General features: G+C 40.5%; 1 protein-coding gene across 1 annotated transcript in view; it reads right to left on the minus strand.

Moving 5' to 3' along the window:
- Window positions 1-18,873, minus strand: part of CDH13 (cadherin 13) — a 973,781-nt gene that overhangs the window by 21,030 nt on the left and 933,878 nt on the right. The window contains exon 13 of the mRNA XM_056525819.1: window positions 12,833-13,051. Coding sequence (XP_056381794.1) covers window positions 12,833-13,051 — 219 coding nt within the window. The remainder of the gene's footprint in view (window positions 1-12,832; window positions 13,052-18,873) is intronic.

An 18,873-nucleotide genomic window follows, 5' to 3' on the forward strand; every position in this document is an offset into this window, starting at 1 on the left:
CTATTAATACAAAAATGGTACTGCTAAAAACTTCAGATCACAGCGCAAAATATGAGCCCTCATACCGCCCCATATGTGGAAAAATAAAAAGTTATAGGGGTCAGAAGATGACAATTTTAAACGTATAAATTTTCATGCATGTAGTTATGATTTTTTCCAGAAGAACGACAAAATCAAACCTACCGTATATACTCGAGTATAAGCCGACCCGTATATAAGCCGAGGCCCCTAATTTCACCCCAAAATCCCAGGAAAAGTTATTGACTCGAGTATAAGCCTAGGGTGGGAAATACATCATCCCCCCTGTCATCATCCAGACCCCCGTCATTAACACCCTCATCATCATCACCCTGTCATCATCCCCCTTCATCATCACCGCCTGTCATCATCCCCCTGTCATCATCCCACACCCCCCTTCATCATCCCCTTATCATCATCCCACACACCCCCTTCATCATCCCCTTGTCATCATCCCCTTGTCATCATCCCCTCCCCCCCTTCATCATCCCCTTGTCATCATCCCCTTGTCATCATCGCAGAGGTACGTTCATTACCAACGTCGCTCTGCGTCGTCGTCAAGGCAACGCCTCTATTCCGGGCCCGAAGCGCGTAGAAGAGGCCCCCCGGTGAAGATGGACAGCCCGGAACCACTATCCCACCGGAGGACCTCCCCACCGGACAGTCCTGCAGCACCGAACCAGCGCACCCTAACGTCCCGTCGAGTGGAGGTGAGTACTGAACTAAAGGGGGTGAGAGGGGGCTGGATGATGTCGAAGGCCGCAGTGGTCTTCAACCTGCGGACCTCCAGAGGTTTCAAAACTACAACTCCCAGCAAGCCCGGACAGCCGATGGCTGCACGGGCTTGCTGGGAGTTGTAGTTTTGAAACATCTGGAGGTCCGCAGTTCGAAGACCACTGAGGGCGGAGAGTTCACTTGAGTATAAGCCGAGGGGGGTGTTTTCAGCACGAAAAATCGTGCTGAAAAACTCGGCTTATACTCGAGTATATACGGTATATAAGTAGGGTATCATTTTAATCATATGGACCTACAGAATAAAGAAAATGTGTAATTTTTGCCGAAAAATTTACTGTGTAGAAACGGAAGCCCCCAAAAGTTACAAAATGTTTTTGTTTTTTTTTATGTTGTCTCACAAAATTTTTTTTTTCCATTTTGCGGAATGATTTGTTTCGTTATGATTTTTTAAAGATAAGGAGGAAGAAACGAAAATGCAAAAATGGAAAAACCCCAGATCCTTAAGGGGTTAAACCCCTAAGGACTCATCCCATTTTGGCCTCAAGGACCAGGCTAATTTTAGTTTTTTAAGTTTTTCCCTACAGACCCATATACAGACCCATATAAGGGCTTGTTGTTTGCATCACCAATTCTACTTTGTAATTACATCACTTATTTTACAACATAATCTGCGGCTAAACAAAAACAAAAAAACCTTATTTGTATGGTGAAATAAAATAAAAAAATTCTACACAGTAAACTTTTCTGTAAAAATGGCACTATCTTTATTCTGTAGGTCCATACGGTTACAAGGATACCTAATTTATAGAGGTTTTATGTACATGCACCAAAATTTGTATGTTTAAAATTGTCATATTCTTACCCCTATATTTTTTTTATTTTTCCACATACTGGTCTATATGAGGGCTAATTTTTTGTGCCGTGGTCTGTAGTTTTTATCTGAATTTTTTGATCACTTTTTTATTAAAAAAATGTATACTTAACTTTTTTTTTGTCCCCTTAGGGGGCTATACCATGCAATCTTTCATTTGCAAACACTAGTCAATACAGAAATCAGTAGCTGTGGCTAAGGTAGAAATGCAGGTGCAGTAGGCACTCTCTTCAGGATGGTTGGTCAGCCACTTGGTCGGATGAAACAGACCTGGTTGGGGATATAATAAACTATTTTATTGTAAAAACAGAGATGAACGGACAACGCGTTTCAAGGGTCTGGACCCCCTCTTCATCAGGTCCAGTCGTCCCGAAGAGAGCACCTACCATACCTGCATTTCTACTGTTGCCACGGCTACTGATTTCTGTACCTCATGAGACCATCCAGGAGGGTTCCAGGACGGGGTTGTGCCAGCAGTACTCTTGGAATTTTTATTACAGCTTCGGCAGCAAGCGCTACATGGTGTTGTGCTCAAAGTTTTTTTTAATCGCTTTTTTATTTAAAAAAATGTATACTTTACTTTCTTTTTTTAGTCCCCTTAGGGGCTATGCTGTGCAATCTTTCAATTGCATACACTGTTCAATACAGAAATCAGTAGCTATGGCTACGGTGGAAATGCAGGTGTGGTAGGCACTCTTTTCGGGATGGCTGGTCAGCCACTTGGTCGGATGAAACAGACCCGGTTGGGGATATAATAAACTATTTTATTGTAAAAACAGAGATGAATGGACAACGCGTTTCAAGGGGCGAGACCCCCTCTTCATCAGGTCCAGTCGTCACAAAGAGAGCGCCTACGACTCCTGCATTTCTACCGTTGTCACCGCTACTGATTTCTCTACCTCACAAGACCATCCAGGAGGGTTCCAGGACGGGGTGGTGACGGCAGCACTCTTGGAATTTCTATTGCGGCTTTAGCAGCAAGTGCTACATGGTGTTGTGCTCAAAGTACAACACCCAAAGGTGAGCAAGACTATTTTTTGATGCCAGACGTATTGTTGCTAGGAGTAACGGCATATTGCTGTGCTTTGTATCTCTGTTTCCTTTTTTTTTTCATATCCTGCATATATTTCACAACCGCATATATATCCTGCATATATTTCACGACCGCATACACTGTTCATTGCTATGCAATAGCATAGCATTGATCAGTGTTATCAGTGCTCTGCTGCTCCAGCCTGCCATGGCTGGATGGGAGCTCCAGAACACTGATCGAATGGTGAGGAGGTAGGTAATGGCCCTTTTGCTGTCCTCTCAGCTGAAAAAAAGCACCATAAGCAGACTGTATCAGCAGAGCAGTCATTGCAGGCACCAGGGCATAGCAGAAGCCTCGGGCTGACGTGCAACCAATGGCACCCCATGATTAAATTGCAGGGGTGCCAATTGGGCCACTGAACAACAGATGATCTGTGTCAAGAATGTTTTCATGCTGTGAATAAAGGAGATATGTCTGTAGGTTATGGGAAGGATAGGTGTAGTAAACCATAACTGAGCATTAGAGTGGGGTAGAATAGGTGAAGAAGTCTAAAGCTGATCAATTGAGTGAGGTAGGATAGGTGTAGAAGTCTATGGCTGACTATTATAGTAAGGTAAGATAGGTGTAGTAGTCTATGGTTTATATCGCGGTGATGTCCGGCATTAACTCTTTAGACACCGTGATCAAAGTGGACTGCGGTGTCTAAAAGGCCTGAGATTAAAGGGGTACCCCACTGCCCCAGTGTACAAAACATTTTATTCCAAATGATGGGTGCGGACTGCGGGAGCGGTGACGTCACCCCATGCCCCCTCAATGCAAGTCTATGGGACGGGGCGTGGTGTTCCTAATGCTGGGGCAGTGGAGTACCCCTTTAACTGCCGGTTAACTCAGGGATGCTGATCGAGATCCCCACAGTGAAATTGTGGTGTCCTGATCAGCTGACAGGATGGCCGGAGGTCCCTTACTGTGCTCTGTGCCGTCTGATCGTCACTCCTATACTAATGCCAGCCATGGCAGGCAGTAGTAAAGAAGCGCTGATAACACTGATTTACACTATGCTATGGCATAACATTAATCAGTGTATGCAATCTACAGATTGCATGTAATAGTTCCCTATGGGGACTTAAAAATTGTGAATAAAATGTGTAAATAAATATTAATAATAAATGTGAATTAACCCCTTCCCTAATAAAAATTTAAATCACCCCCCTTTTTAAAAAGTCAAAATAAAACAAAATATATATATATATTTTTTGTATATTAAAAAGCCATTCCGCTTATAAAAACTAAAGAATAAAATACCCCTTTTTACCATTAAAGGAAAAAAAACACCCTGTCACATGACATTGGAAAAAAGAATCAGTCATTTGTATCAGCTAGTACTTTAAAAAAGTATTGGTACTTGTACTTGGTCTTAAAATAATGGTATTTGGACAGCTCTAATTAATTTGTGGTTCTAAGAGAAATTAGACAATAAAATCAAATTGAGGGCGGGCCCTGAGCTGTGTACGGAGCCCAAAAATTTCTGATGGCAGCCCTGTCGATTGCATCTTCATGGTTTCTTATTTTGATTAGTTTCTATTCTACAGCCTCTAAACATTGCTGTGTGGACTATGCTTTCTCTGTACACTTATATATAGTCCCAATTATGTGCTCTCCTTTCTATCTACAACCTGTGGAAGCTGCCTTCCGAGCATTCTCCTCCTGTCTACAGTATCTAACACCCATTCCCACCCTGCAGCTATCACTGAGAGAGAAGAAAGTCATTCAGATTCTGACAGATTTATCTTTGTCTGAGTAGCAGCTAAATGGTAGGACATTTTTAATGAAGTCTATTTAGAAAGTGGGTTTCTTTTGCATTCAGGAAACAAATCAACATTAAAAAAGGACAAAGGTGTATATAGCCTTTCTCTCCTCTACTGGTGATGAACTAGTTACAATCAGCCTACCGTGCTTCCACAGATGGTACCTTCCATGGTGTCACAATAGAATTTTATTTCCCACATAGAAAGATACAGAATGTGCCTGGCTCCCTGTTCAGGAAATTACACTGCGCACTCAGACACGACATTAGTTGTTACTGAACACGTCTGGAGGTTATGAGAAAGGCAATACCATATAAAATAATGAAGGGACCTGTAAACGTTTCATATGCTGATCTTATAGGGTCATGAATACTAATCGCTTTGAAACACTAGTCAAATAATACATTTATTTAGCAATTGATGTATAGGCTGGAGTAGATGAAAAATGGCAAATGCCTGTATGTAATATGCAGATGAAAAATTACTGCCAGTAGTCTGAGGCTCTATAGGAGCTTTAAGACCCTCATTATAGATTGTACAGGATTAAAAATCATGGCCCTATAATGTTCAATAGAGCCAATGGACAGGTGTTGAACGGTTTCTGACAAAAGGTTGCCATGTTTTGTTTTTTTAAATGATTGGAGTTTCTAAGAATATTTATGCATAGGCTTTACAGGATGTTGTGGGAACCCTAAATAGCAAAGACCCCCCCCCCCCCCCCCCATACTCTTAACAAAAGTCAACCAAACTTGCTGGTTCCATCTACAGTGTATGACAGGCTCTCAACTCTCCCATGACATATTATGAGTGCCTGAGCTTTCTGGCCGCAGCTTTCCCTTCCTTTGTCCATAGACAGCACCTGAATGTTCAGCTGTTCCAAATGTTTATGTCTATGAGGAGATGAGGAGAGATAGGTGACAGATGAATAAACATTTAGCCAACAGCTACTGAACATGAATGGTCACCTTAATGTAACAGCAGAAATTAGTAGTTCAGTAGTAGTACATAGTTTAGTATAACTTATAAGATTCATGGGACTCGAGCAAAAAATAACTTGACAAACACAGAAACTCTTGTATCATTTGATTTTTAAATGAATAGGAGGCCAACAATGGACAATTTCACTTACATAATATACTATTAATCTAGGATTACAGATGAATGGAATGAAATAATTAGTTTTGTGTCTGTTTGATTATCCTTCAATTTCATTGTCCCTTTGGATTATAATGTGTAATTTTGCTTTAAAAGAGATTAATTTCTTCATGGTTATATATTATATGTAGGAATAAATGGAAAATTATTCCCTTTAATCATCTTTAGTCTCATTGTGACAAATTACATACAGCAGTCTGTGTACCAGAAGAAAATTTTTTAACCCCTTATCCTAAGGGCTCATTTTAACTTGTCTAAAACCTGTGAAGACGCCAAGGCTACTTAAAGGCAACCCTTTGCCAATGCGTTATATATGCTAAAATCTTTATCCTCATCATACCCGGGGGACATTTTTGCTCCTAGGGATGTTAAAGATATAAAGTTATAAAGTTTCCCCTGGCCGCCCGTAAGCAGTCCCCTACTTAACAGGTCCCATCGCTTTGGCTGTGGTCCCGCACCCTTGGATTGATTGACAGCTCGCATCACCGCTCTGCTTCGTCTGCTTAGAGAGCAGAGCGATGACGCAGGCCATCAATTAAGATAAAGGGACAAGACCATGGCTGGAGCGATGGGACCCAGTACGTATAATTCCCCGCCCAGGGGACTATTTACAGGGATGATGATGATAAAGATTTTAGCACATATAACGCGTTGTCAAGAATTAAATACACTAAAATCTACTGATTGGTTCCCTTTAAGGGGATTAAGGATCGGAATAAATGTGCTCTACTGTATGCGTATCTAGATGAGGGTAGGACCAACATGGGACTTCCTATGACTCCATTACTCAAGGGTTCAAAGCCACTTGTTAAAATCATATATGCAGGCTCTTACATCTCCATTTGCAGCAAGGAGTTAATAAGAATGCAGTATTACATAAGAATACAGAATGCATAAAACTATTTTTGTTTGAAGAGTCCCTCAATGATAAATTGATCAAAGCGATCAACTGTAATCTGTGGATGACCTGGTAAGTGCAAAATCTCTCTGAAGTGCCCCCACAAGGAACGTTATGCATTACACATTTGTCAATTAAATCAGTGGGTTTTCTGTGTAATGCATAAATATGATAGATACTCTATGGACAATATATGCAGGCTTTGAACAGGTGACCCTCTATTAACCCCTTAAGGACACATGACGTACTGGAACGTCATGTGTCCACTCCCGATCTATAACGCGGGGCCACGGCGTGGCCCCGCGTCATAGCGGGTCGGGCCCGGCCTCTAACAACGGCTGGGACCCGTGGCTAATAGCGCGCGGCATTGATCGCTGTGCCGCGCGCTATTAACCCTTTAGACGCGGCGTTCAAAGTTGAACGCCGCGTCTAAAGTGAAACCGAAAGCATGCCGGCTAGCTCAGTGGGCTGTTCGGGATAGCCGCGGTGAAATCGCGGCATCCCGAACAGCTGACAGGACAGCGGGAGGGCCCCTACCTGCCTCCTCGCTGTCCGATCGCCGAATGACTGCTCAGTGCCTGAGATCCAGGCATGAGCAGTCAAGAGGCAGAATCATCGATCACTGGTTTCTTATGAGAAACCAGTGATCAATGTAAAAGATCAGTGTGTGCAGTGTTATAGGTCCCTATGGGACCTATAACACTGCAAAAAAAAAGTGCAAAAAAAAAGTGAATAAACATCATTTAACCCCTTCCCTATTAAAAGTTTGAATCACCCCCCTTTTCCCATAAAAGAAAAAACACAGTGTAAATAAAAATAAAAATAAACATAAATGGTATCGCCGCGTGCGGAAATGTCCGAATTATAAAAATATATCGTTAATTAAACCGCACGGTCAATGGCGTGCGCGCAAAAAAATTCCAAAGTCCAAAATAGTGCATTTTTGGTCACTTTTTATATCATGAAAAAATGAATAAAAAGCGATCAATAAGTCCTATCAATGCAAAAATGGTACCGTTAAAAACTTCAGATCACGGCTCAAAAAATGAGCCCTCATACCGCCCCATATACGGAAAAATAAAAAAGTTATAGGGGTCAGAAGATGACAATTTTAAACGTATTAATTTTCCTGCATGTAGTTATGATTTTTTCCAGAAGTCCGACAAAATCAAACCTATATAAGTAGGGTATCATTTTAATCGTATGGACCTACAGAATACATATCAGGTGTCATTTTTACCGAAAAATGTACTACGTAGAAACGGAAGCCCCCAAAAGTTACAAAACAGCGTTTTTTTTTAAATTTTGTCGCACAATGATTTTTTTTCCCGCTTCACCATAGATTTTTGGGCAAAATGACTGACGTCATTACAAAGTAGAATTGGTGGCGCAAAAAATAAGCCATCATATGGATTTTTAGGTGTAAATTTGAAAGAGTTATGATTTTTTAAAGGCAAGGAGCAAAAAACGAAAATGCAAAAACGGAAAAACCTCCGGTCCTTAAGGGGTTAACTCAGTTTTTATTAATAAGGTATTTGAAAAAAGATTTTGGAAACCAGACAACCCCTTTAACAACTAAAATAAAATAAAAATCCTAATTGGATTATTTTCTGTATCAAATAAGACTATAGTTCAATTATAGAACTATCTGGAAAGTCTGGCCTATTAATAATGATTTATTATTACAATTTCCCAAGTTTATTGTATATTGTGAGTATGTCTGAGTTTCCTGCTGTGAAATGAAGCTATTTATAATAATCTTACCTCTTATCAGTAGAGTTAATGCTGGTTAAACAAGTGCAGAGTATAATTGTGGTTACATTGCGGAGTGTTTTATTACACTTTGCTTTTCCCTATGCAGTCATTATCTTTTGCTTGGTTTGAGCTGGTGTTTAGTGGTCTGGATGGGGAGAATTAATTTGCTCTTTTATTATAATATTAGATATTTGTTCTCGTTGAATAACCTCTGGTGACTGAGGTGTTTGTTAAAAGGGAAATTAGCGGTGGAAGCTGGATGGCTTGTAATTAACAGCTTGTACTCTCCTGTGACTGTCATAGATAGTTACATGACTTCACGGTACTATGGGTGATCTAAACCAGATATAAAATTAACCAGTCACCATAGTAGGGATGCATCATCAAAAAATTACATATTATTTAAATCAGATTTTGGCTATGTGACTATGCATATAATAAAAAAAATACTTAATCATTGTATTTTTCACAGTCCCCACTAGAGCACACACAATAGACTGACACTTTATCGTGCACGACTTCAGCCTTCCACTTCTCAACTCTACTGTACAGACTGGTAGAATAAAGCAAGCCAGGTATAACGAGTCAAGCCAGAAGATTTAACATAGCTTAATGTTAAATTAACATCTTACTCCAGCATATTTTAAGTTAAAAGGGTACCCCACTGCTTTAAAACATATCTTCTATCCGGAGAATAGGGGGGAAAAAGTCTCATTGGGGAAAAGTGTCTGGAGATCGTAGGACCCCCATGATCTCAAGAATGGCCCTCTGTCTTTCCCTGTGTATAAAATGACATGTCGGCATGTGCTCTAAGCATTGTAAATGGGAGCGCCAAAGATATCTCGCGTATCTCCGGCCCTCTTTTGGAGAATTGATGGAGTGTGTGCTGGCATGCACAAGGAGAGACAGGATACCATTTTGGAGATTGTGGTGGATCCCAGAGGTTGGATAGGGAATAAAGACCATAAAGACCTTGAAATCAGTGTTAAAGAAGTAGTCCTGTTTAAAAAAAAACAAAAAAAACGTATCTCTTATTCACAGAAAAGGTGATAAGTGTCAGGGGTCCGACTGCTAGGACCCCCGTGATCTCCTGACTAGTGCCCCTACTCTCCCCATGAATGAAGGAGGAGAGATGGGGGGCCAGACAAAAGATCGCAGTGGGTCCCAGCAGTCGGACCCCCTTGCAATTTTTATATGGATTACTCCTTTAATAATAAATTCCCCCAATTGTTTCTCTTCAACAGACTAACATCTAATTAAAGATCTAAAATAAAGTACTTGACATTCTTCCTTTAAAGTGTTCCTGCAATATAAAAACACTTTTGACATGTCAGAAATACAAGTAAAAAGTTTTGAGTGGTCAGGTTCCAATGCTGAGACAACCCATGGTTTATTAGAATGAGCAGGAAAAAGCATGCGGCTATGCACTTCTCTACCCTGCTTGCTGCAATCTCTGCGCAGTTTCGCTAGATAGGCTTCTTATAGTGGAGTCTGTCTAGTGCAAGTGTTTAGATATCGCAGTGAGCAAGGGGGGAAATGCACAATCGGCCACTTCTCCACTTGTTCTAATGATCTGTTTGGTTCTCAGCACTGAGTCCCTAGTTAATCAAAACTTTTAACATGTCTCCGTCAAATGTTTTTGTAAATCACAGGGTCACTTTAAGCAGGGAATGTGTAAAGTTTTCTATCAAAGCCTATTAACAGGTCTACCTAAACAGCTGAAAGTATTAAACAGGCGGCTAGTAAAATGCCCTGCCTCGAATGTATAGCCATGACTTAGATTTACATGTTCACATGGAATCCATGATTCAATTATTTAATTTAAACTGAACCCCTCCTGTCCTTGAAGAGAGCTGATTTCTGGTCTGTTTCACAGACAAGGGTTTAAAATTGGGGATTAATAAAGGGTATCCAGGAATTTTTTTTATTTGACTATGCTACAGGGGCTGTAAAGTTAGTGTAGTTCATAATATAGTGTCTGTACCTGTGTGTCACAGTTTTCTCACAATTCTTATGTGATTTTCACCCCAATATTTATTTTTATCAGCATACAAAATTACTGTTGTCTCAGATTTTTCCCAGGTTGCAATGCGGCCGAGACCTGACTCACTAGTCAGCTGATGCCAGGGAGCCTGTCTGCTTCAATGGGTGGAGGTATCGCTTGGTGGGAGAGAGATCAATATGCAACAACTGTAGGCACCCTGATTGAAAACCACATGTCTTTTTGAATGGATGCAGCTCATTTATGTTTCAATGGGTGGGGTGGCTGATGTGTGGGAGGGAGGAAAATGGAATTATGGGATTTGTTATCAAAAAAACAAAATTCAAACAGGAAATACCAGTTCACAAAAAGCTAGCCACAGTGTTATGGTAATCTCACAACATAGCCATTTAGCCCCAAGACAAGCACAGATCCTTCCTAAGTATGTCCATTACTGTTTGCCAGGTACTTACTAAAATCACCTTATGGCGGATAATTCCTTTAATACGTCTTAATGTGGCAAATTATAAGTAGCACACTAAGCAATACTTTACACAACCAGCCACAGGTCGCCCCAATAGGATAACACAGTTAGCAGAACTCTATCCAACCGGTCACCAGTAGCGCTCAGTACCCTAATACAAGCAAATGTAAATTATGTTTTTTGTTGAGATATTATCCACTAAAAGTTTGGACTTTAAAAATGGTTTTACCACTTTTCAATGATGCTTGTACTAAAAATTGGGCTGTGATAAAAACCTTCTGGTCGTATTCATAAAAACAAAACAAAAAAAATAAAACATTTTCCATAACATGGAATATGTAAATCTTATTCTTGCCTGGTAGGGAAAAATCAGGAGTGAGTAAATACTGCAGTTGGGGAATTATGTGTCATGGATGGTATCTCCGATGCCTCCCAGTTCTCCCAGTGTTCAAGCTCAGATTTGTAAATAAAGTTCACATATGCCATTCAGGCAAATCTCATATTGGAAAATAGATTAAAGTAGAAACTAGTATTTCTACTGGGAGACAGTGCAGTTTTTTTTTCTGAGGGAACACCTTTTCTCATCTTCTTTCTATTTAGAATTTAAATTTGGTAGGCACAGATAAATAAAATAAGTTATTGCCCTGTTTTTAAGCTGTCTATTGCAGGTAATTTGTAATAAACATGGAGAGGGGAGCAAAAATAATTTGATACTTTTTGACACTGTGCGCCATGGCATATCACACACACAAAATTAATTATAATTAACACTTGTAAACAGGTATACATTGGAGCTGAAATAGATGCCAGCTCTGAGTTGGTGTAGATCTCAGTGAGGCACACTGGTATGACTGTGCACTGGCAAAGGATTACATAAAACTGGTGTGCGAGACCCCAGCCTTAATAAATTCCACCTCTGCATTGTGTATTCATTCTTGTTTAAAACCTAGAAAATTGTATCAATTCTTGTTTAAAACCTAGAAAATATGTATTTCCATTTATGCAAAGCATGAGAAGACATTTTTACATATAAAGGTATCCACACTGGCAGCAAATAAACTTATTAGAATTCAAGCTAAAAAATATCATTTAAGCTTGTTTTCACAAAAAACTCTGGTCAAGCCTATGGTCCTTAAAGGGGTACTCCCCCTTGACATCTTATCCCCTGTCCAAAGGATAGGGGATAAGATGTCTGATCATGGGGGTCCCAGCTGGGATCCCCGCAATCTCTGCGCAGGACCCGACGTTCGTTTCGAACACTGGGTGCGGGCGGCGGGTGTCGTGTAATCATGGCCACGCCCTCGTGACGTCACACCTTGCCCCTCAATGCAAGTCTATAGAAGGGGGCGTGGCTGCCCCCTCTCAAAGACTTGCATTGAGGGGGCGTGACATTGTAAGGGGGCACGGCCATGATGTCACAACCCCCGCCACTCACTCCAAGTGTTCGGAACACCTTTAACTATGCCTTTGAACAACAAAAATTCCTGACATGTGTGGTTTTTATGGAGTTGGAAGTCTAGTCTGTTTATGTTGGTGTCTAAATCCTAACCTAAACATGTGTTGTTGACACAAGTGCCTGTTTTGTTGCCTGTGACAACATATCAAAGCTATTTTTTTTTCAAACAAGCCTCCAGCTACAGTTTTGTTAGAATCACATAAGAAGAAAAGTTGTCATACATGTGATCAAATACATATTTAAAAAACTTTTTCAGGTGCAATATATCTATAGGCAATAACATTTCCTCGAATTGTTTCATTAGAATAAAACACAAGTAATAAAGTTTCCCTACTCTTTTATTCAATTCTTAAAAACTCTACTAAGTTGATATATGCATTATATTTATCTGTTCTGAAAAGGTTGCATGACCATATGTCACATGGGTCTTTCATTACAACACCCAGCTTTCCTGGAGTCCTAAAGATCAAAACCACTTTTTTTTTCCCTAGGAGTCCAGGTATATAAAAATGCATAAATAGGAAAATGTGTTCAGGAGTCTAGGAAAGCTGGATGATAGTTCATCAATCATGCAGATGGTTATCACGAGCCAATCACGTGAAGGACTATTAAAAACATGCAGTAATAAACTCAAAACTTACAAAACAGGCTGTAGAGTGTAAACATGAGGATGATAGCCATGCTGACGTGTGGGGCATCTGCTGAACTGCAGTCTACTTTGCCCTTCTTGCAGGAACACACTTGAACCGTGACATCTGCACTGTATGACAAAGGAGGTTTCCCCGAGTCCGTCACCACCACTGGTAGAATGTAGTTGGCTTTTTTCAGATTGTGAAGAAGGCTGACTTGTGCATGTGTACCTGGAAAAATTCACAAGGAGTGAGATAACTAATCAGTAGCTTTAATTATTATAATACTGCCCCCATGTATGAGAACAGATTACTATAGCACCGCCCCCTATGTTCAAGAACACAACTACTATAATCCATAGAAAGAAATTCTCATCTGCACTCACCTGTGTAAAACTTCCCTTTTATTTCATCATCATCATAAAATACAAGCCGGCCTGGTGGGATCGGGAAACAAGGAGCACAGCAGCCGAGGCTGTACGGGTGGGCATCGAACAGCTGGTTTCGTGGGAGGCCAGAGGAAGCGGTTTTACCCGCAAACCCAGCTGTTCGACGCCCACCCGCACAGCCTCGGCTGCTGCGCTCCTTGTTTCCCGATCCCACCAGGCCGGCTTGTATTTTATGATGATGATGAAATAAAAGGGAAGTTTTACACAGGTGAGTGCAGATGTGAATTTCTTTCTACAGATTCATGCACAGATGTCTCTATTTCATATGCATTTAGCACCCCTGTTCTCCGGAATCTGCTCCTCGATAGTGCCGTCTTACCCTTTCTCTACTGTCTCAGTACAACCACTATAATACTGTCCCTTATGTAAAATTATATAATTACTATAAAACTGTCCAACATGTAAAAGCCCATTACTATAATACTGTCCCACGTACAACAATATAACAACTGTAATAATGCCCCAGGTACAACAATATAACTACTACAATATTTCCTCCTTTGTACAAGAATATAACTACTATAATAATGCTCCCTATGTAAAAGAAGATAACTACTATAATACTGTGCACAAGACAAGAATTTAACTAATATAATACTGCCCCAGGTACAACAATATAGCTACTATAATAATGCTCCTAAGTACAAGAATATAATTACGATATTATTGAGCACTATATACAAGAATATAGTATACTGCCCCTATGTACAAGAATATAACTACTATAATAATGCCCCTATGTACAAGAATATAGTATACTGCTCCTATGTACAAGAATATAGTATACTGCCCCTATGTACAAGAATATATCTACTATAATACTGCCACCTATGTACAAGAATATAGAATACTGCTCCTATGTACAAGAATAGGACTACTATAGTACTGAACCTATGTATAAGAATATAGTATACTGCTCCTATGTACAAGAATATAGAATACTGCTCCTATGTACAAGAATAGGACTACTATAGTACTGAACCTATGTACAAGAATATAATATACTGCTCCTATGTACAAGAATATAGAATACTGCTCCTATGTACAAGAATAGGACTACTATAATACTTCCTCTATAGGCAAGACTATAACTCCTATAATACTGCCCCTATGTACAATAATATAGTATACTGGCCCTATGTACAAGAATACGACTACTATAGTACTGAACCTATGTACAAGAATATAGTATACTGCCCCTATGTACAAGAATAGGACTACTATAATACTTCCACTATAGGCAAGACTATAATACTGCCCCTATGTACAATAATATAGTATACTGCCCCAATGTACAAGAATATAACTACTATAATATTGTCCCCTATATACAAAAATATAGTATACTGTCCCTATGTACAAGAAAATAGCTACTCGAATACAGCCCCCTATGTACAAGAATATTACTACTATAACACATTATCACAGGTCTCAATATTAGGTTAACAGTAGAAGAAACATTTCCCCCTTCATACTTTTTATCATTATGATTTGGTAGTGCAACTTTTTGATACTCTTCATCCTCCTTTAAGCACATGGACTGTAGCGGTAAAGTTCTCCATCTCATCAACACGAGATGTCAAAATGATTTCACTCTGAATCTCAGCAAAGGCTCCACACATGTCCTACACATCCAACAACTGCAACGTGTACACGGAAGCTATGAAAGACTCTGTCTTATAAGATTCGGTATGGTGTAACGTTTTATTCCTGAAACACATTTGTATCTCTTATCTAAAGACTTTTCTATCCTGTTCTCTATCTTATTTTAAAGAGTACAAAAGAAGACGTTAAATTGACAGAAGTGCACAATGAATCTCCAAGACTGAACACAAATGTCTGGAGCCCCGGCCTTCTATTCTTCCAAGTACACTTTCACCTCTTTCAGGAGATGACGCCAAGTATAAAAACAAGAGTTCAGCTCAGTCTAACTCTTTTCTTTGTCTTCTTCATAGAGGATTTTTAATTGACGTGAGTTTCTGTGACTTATCTTAAAACTCAAGTAGGAAAAATACTTATAAGAAAAAAAGAAGATAGATCCAGAAATAGACTATAACCTTTTTGTAATGTGGTGGCAATTCCCAAGATATCAAAATGATCTGACAAAAGTTCTTGAAGATGGATTAGAAATGACTAATATTGCAGTGCTCAGACCATAGTGAATATCACATTCTATTTTATGTTGTAAATCATGCCATGGCTCATTTTACCTGCAATATATTATACTAGATCAGCCATGCAGTGATCCAGAGCACCTTTAAAATGCAGATTATATTCAGGTATGTCCCTTCTCCAAAATTAGGTTGTATTTTTAGGTTTGGGATACTTAGCGTAGCTTGTGCTGGAAAATAGCTCAGGTTCCAGCGTTTTAAAGGAGTTATGAAAAACTTATATTTCTTTACTATAATAGAATTTAGAGTTAAGAGAAAGGGGTTAATTTTAGTTCCTATATCCATAAGCAAGAATTGGATTGAATGTGGCTAAAAAAAATTTTTCTTGAACTAGAAGACCCAGAATGTCTAAGTATTACACTTAACGGCCATTTACTTCAAATTTGTCCTGTGGTGGTGCTGCAGGGAATCAAACACTTGCTGCCATGGTGCATCTCTGATTTCAGTAGGGGGACAAGTTGTCATAACTAGAGTATCCTTTCAAAGAATATTTAATTCAGTGGTTCTTAACCTGGGTTCAATCGAACCCCAGGGGTTCGGTGTGTCAGCCCCGGGGGTTTGGCAGGGGAGGTTGCAACAGGACAGGCAATCCAAGCAATTGCTTGGGGCCCCGAGCATAGCCGGTGTTTGCCCGTCCTGTAGCGATGGGGCAATTCCACCCATCACCGTTAACTCCCTGCGGCCCCGCGTTAAGTTTAAAAACGCAGGGCCGCCGGGACATAGAGCACTCCGGGACGTCACTGACAACCCGTGCGTTCGCCCATGGAAACGAAGGCGCCGAGGACCGGAGGATAAAGAAGGAGGAAGACGCGCGCTGGCCAGCTTGGTAAGTGACCAGCAGCACGTCATCTTCGGTGCTCCGACCACCGGTCCCGAGACCTACTGCTATAGCCGGAGCGGTGGTCGGAGCACTGAAGTGGGCAGTACACAGGCATACAGCCTCCAGCCATACACTGCATATGGCTGGAGGCTGTAAGTCTGTGGGGGAACACTGCCTACATCAGTGGTCTTCAACCTGTGGACCTCCAGATGTTGCAGAACTACAACTCCGTTGGCTGTCCGGGCATGCTGGGAGTTGTAGTTTTGCAACATCTGGAGGTCCGTAGGTTGAAGACCACTGGCCTACATAATGTGGGGGAACACTGTCTGCCTAATGTGGGGGAACTCTGTCTACCTAATGTGGGGGAACACTGCCTGCCTAATTTGGGGGAACACTGCCTGACAAATGTGGGGGAACACTGCCTGCCTAATGTTTGGAACACTGCCTGCCTAATGTGGGGGAACTCTGTCTGCCTAATGTGGGGGAACTCTGTCTGCCTAATGTGGGGGAACACTGCCTGCCTAATGTGGGGGAACACTGCCATTGTTGCGAAAATGACATGAGAGTGGCACTTGCCAAGGTAAAGCTGCGCATTTCTGAACTGGTCTCTGAAAGACAACAGCAGAAGTCACACTGATTTGCAGTAAATATTCATTATGTTTTTGTTTTTGGATGAAAATCATGTTTTCATGGTTTTGTTCTTTGTTCTTAAAGGGGTTCTCCGGTGCTTAAACATCTTATCCCCTATCCAAAGCATAGGGGATAAGATGCCTGATCACGGGAGTCCCGCAGCTGGGGACCCCCGGGATCATGCACACGGCAACCCGTTTATAATCAGTGCCCGGAGCGTGTTCGCTCCGGGACTAATTACCGGCGACCGCAGGGCCGGCGGCGTGTGACGTCACGCTCCGCCCCTCAATGCAAGCCGACAGGAGGGGGCGTGATAGCTATCACGCCCCCTCCCGTAGGCTTGCATTGAGGGGCGGAGCGTGACGTCAAACGGGGGCAGAGGCGTGACATCACACGCCACACGCCCTGCGGTCGACCCGGAGCGAACACGCTCCGGGCACTGATTATAAATGGGGTGCATGCATGATCCCTGGCGTCCCCAGCGGCGGGACTCCCACGATCAGGCATCTTATCCCCTATCCTTTGGATAGGGGATAAGATGTTTCAGCACCGGAGTACCACTTTAATGGTTTTGTTCATTTTGTGCACCTATGTATAAATATATACTTAAATATATACCTTCTATGTTTTGAATTTTAAAAAATCCTATTTTATTTTCCCAATTAAGAAGGGTTCGGTGAATGAGCATATGAAACTGGTGGGGTTCAGTACCTCCAACAAGGTTAAGAACCACTGATTTAATTAGAATGTGTTTGTATAAATCAACAGTAAAAGTAAATATATTAAGTTTTGTAATTCTATGTATTATTGGGGAAAATTACATCTTTCTTACTTTCTAGTAGCCTATATTTTGTTTTTTTCTGCCTGCAGATTCTCTGTAAACCTCCTCAGCCCCTGAAAAAAATCCTTCTAGCATAGTACAAAGAATACACTATGTGCACAGTTATTAGGCAAGTTGTATTTTTGAGGATTGATTATATTATCAAACAACTATAGTGATCTCTGTCAATCCTTAATGTTAAGAGAAAAAACCTTAATGGGGTTATCCAGGAAAAAACTTTTTTATATATATCAACTGGCTCCAGAAAAAGATTAGCAAATTACATCTATTAAACAGATTAGCAAATTACTTCTATTTAAAAATCTGCACAGAGCAGAATAGGTTTGCTATGGGGATTTGCTTCTACTCTGGACAGTTCCCAAGACAGGTGTCATCAGAGAGCACAGAGACAGAAAAGAACAACTCAACTTCAGCAGCTCATAAGTACTGAAAGGATTAAGATTTTTTAATAGAAGTAATTTACAAATCTGTATAATGCAAAAAGGCCAAGAAAGGAGAGGGCACACTAAAGCGTTACTGCACCTGAATCGGGAATACTGCGTAACATCAGTGGCCCGTAATGAGTCTCCTGCGTGGTGCACACACGAAAAGCATGAAGTATCAATGAATGTAACAACAAAGGCACGTACGTGCACCCTCAGCGGAGACAGTTCAGCATGGGGGTCCGGTCCACGGAAAGGCTGGATCACAGCATTATGCATAACGCTGAGCGGTGAGTGCACGTATGTACCTTTGTTGTTAAATTCATTTATAAATCTGTTTAACTTTCTGGAGCCAGTTGATATATATAAAAAAAGTTTTTTCCTGGATAACCCCTTTAAATTTTTCCATCTTACTTATTAATTTTATACTTCAATATATATTTTCATCTGTTAAAGTAAGAATAATAAGCAAAAAACTCAGAAATAGCTAATAAACATTTATGACATAAAAAAAATCTGTGACCAATATAGCCACTGTTTATTTTATTTTTTTTCTCAATAACAGTCATTAGACATGTGCACATCCAAAAATGTTTATTAATTTTTTTTTTTTTTCTGATTACATTTTTTTCGGTCCTGTTAAACCTTCGGAATACAGTAATTTGTTTTATTCTGTTTTCGGATGCATTCGCATATATTTTTTTCAGTTATATTCGGAAA

Source organism: Hyla sarda, chromosome 6 (genome assembly GCF_029499605.1).
Source record: "Hyla sarda isolate aHylSar1 chromosome 6, aHylSar1.hap1, whole genome shotgun sequence".
Taxonomy (NCBI): Eukaryota; Metazoa; Chordata; class Amphibia; order Anura; family Hylidae; genus Hyla; species Hyla sarda.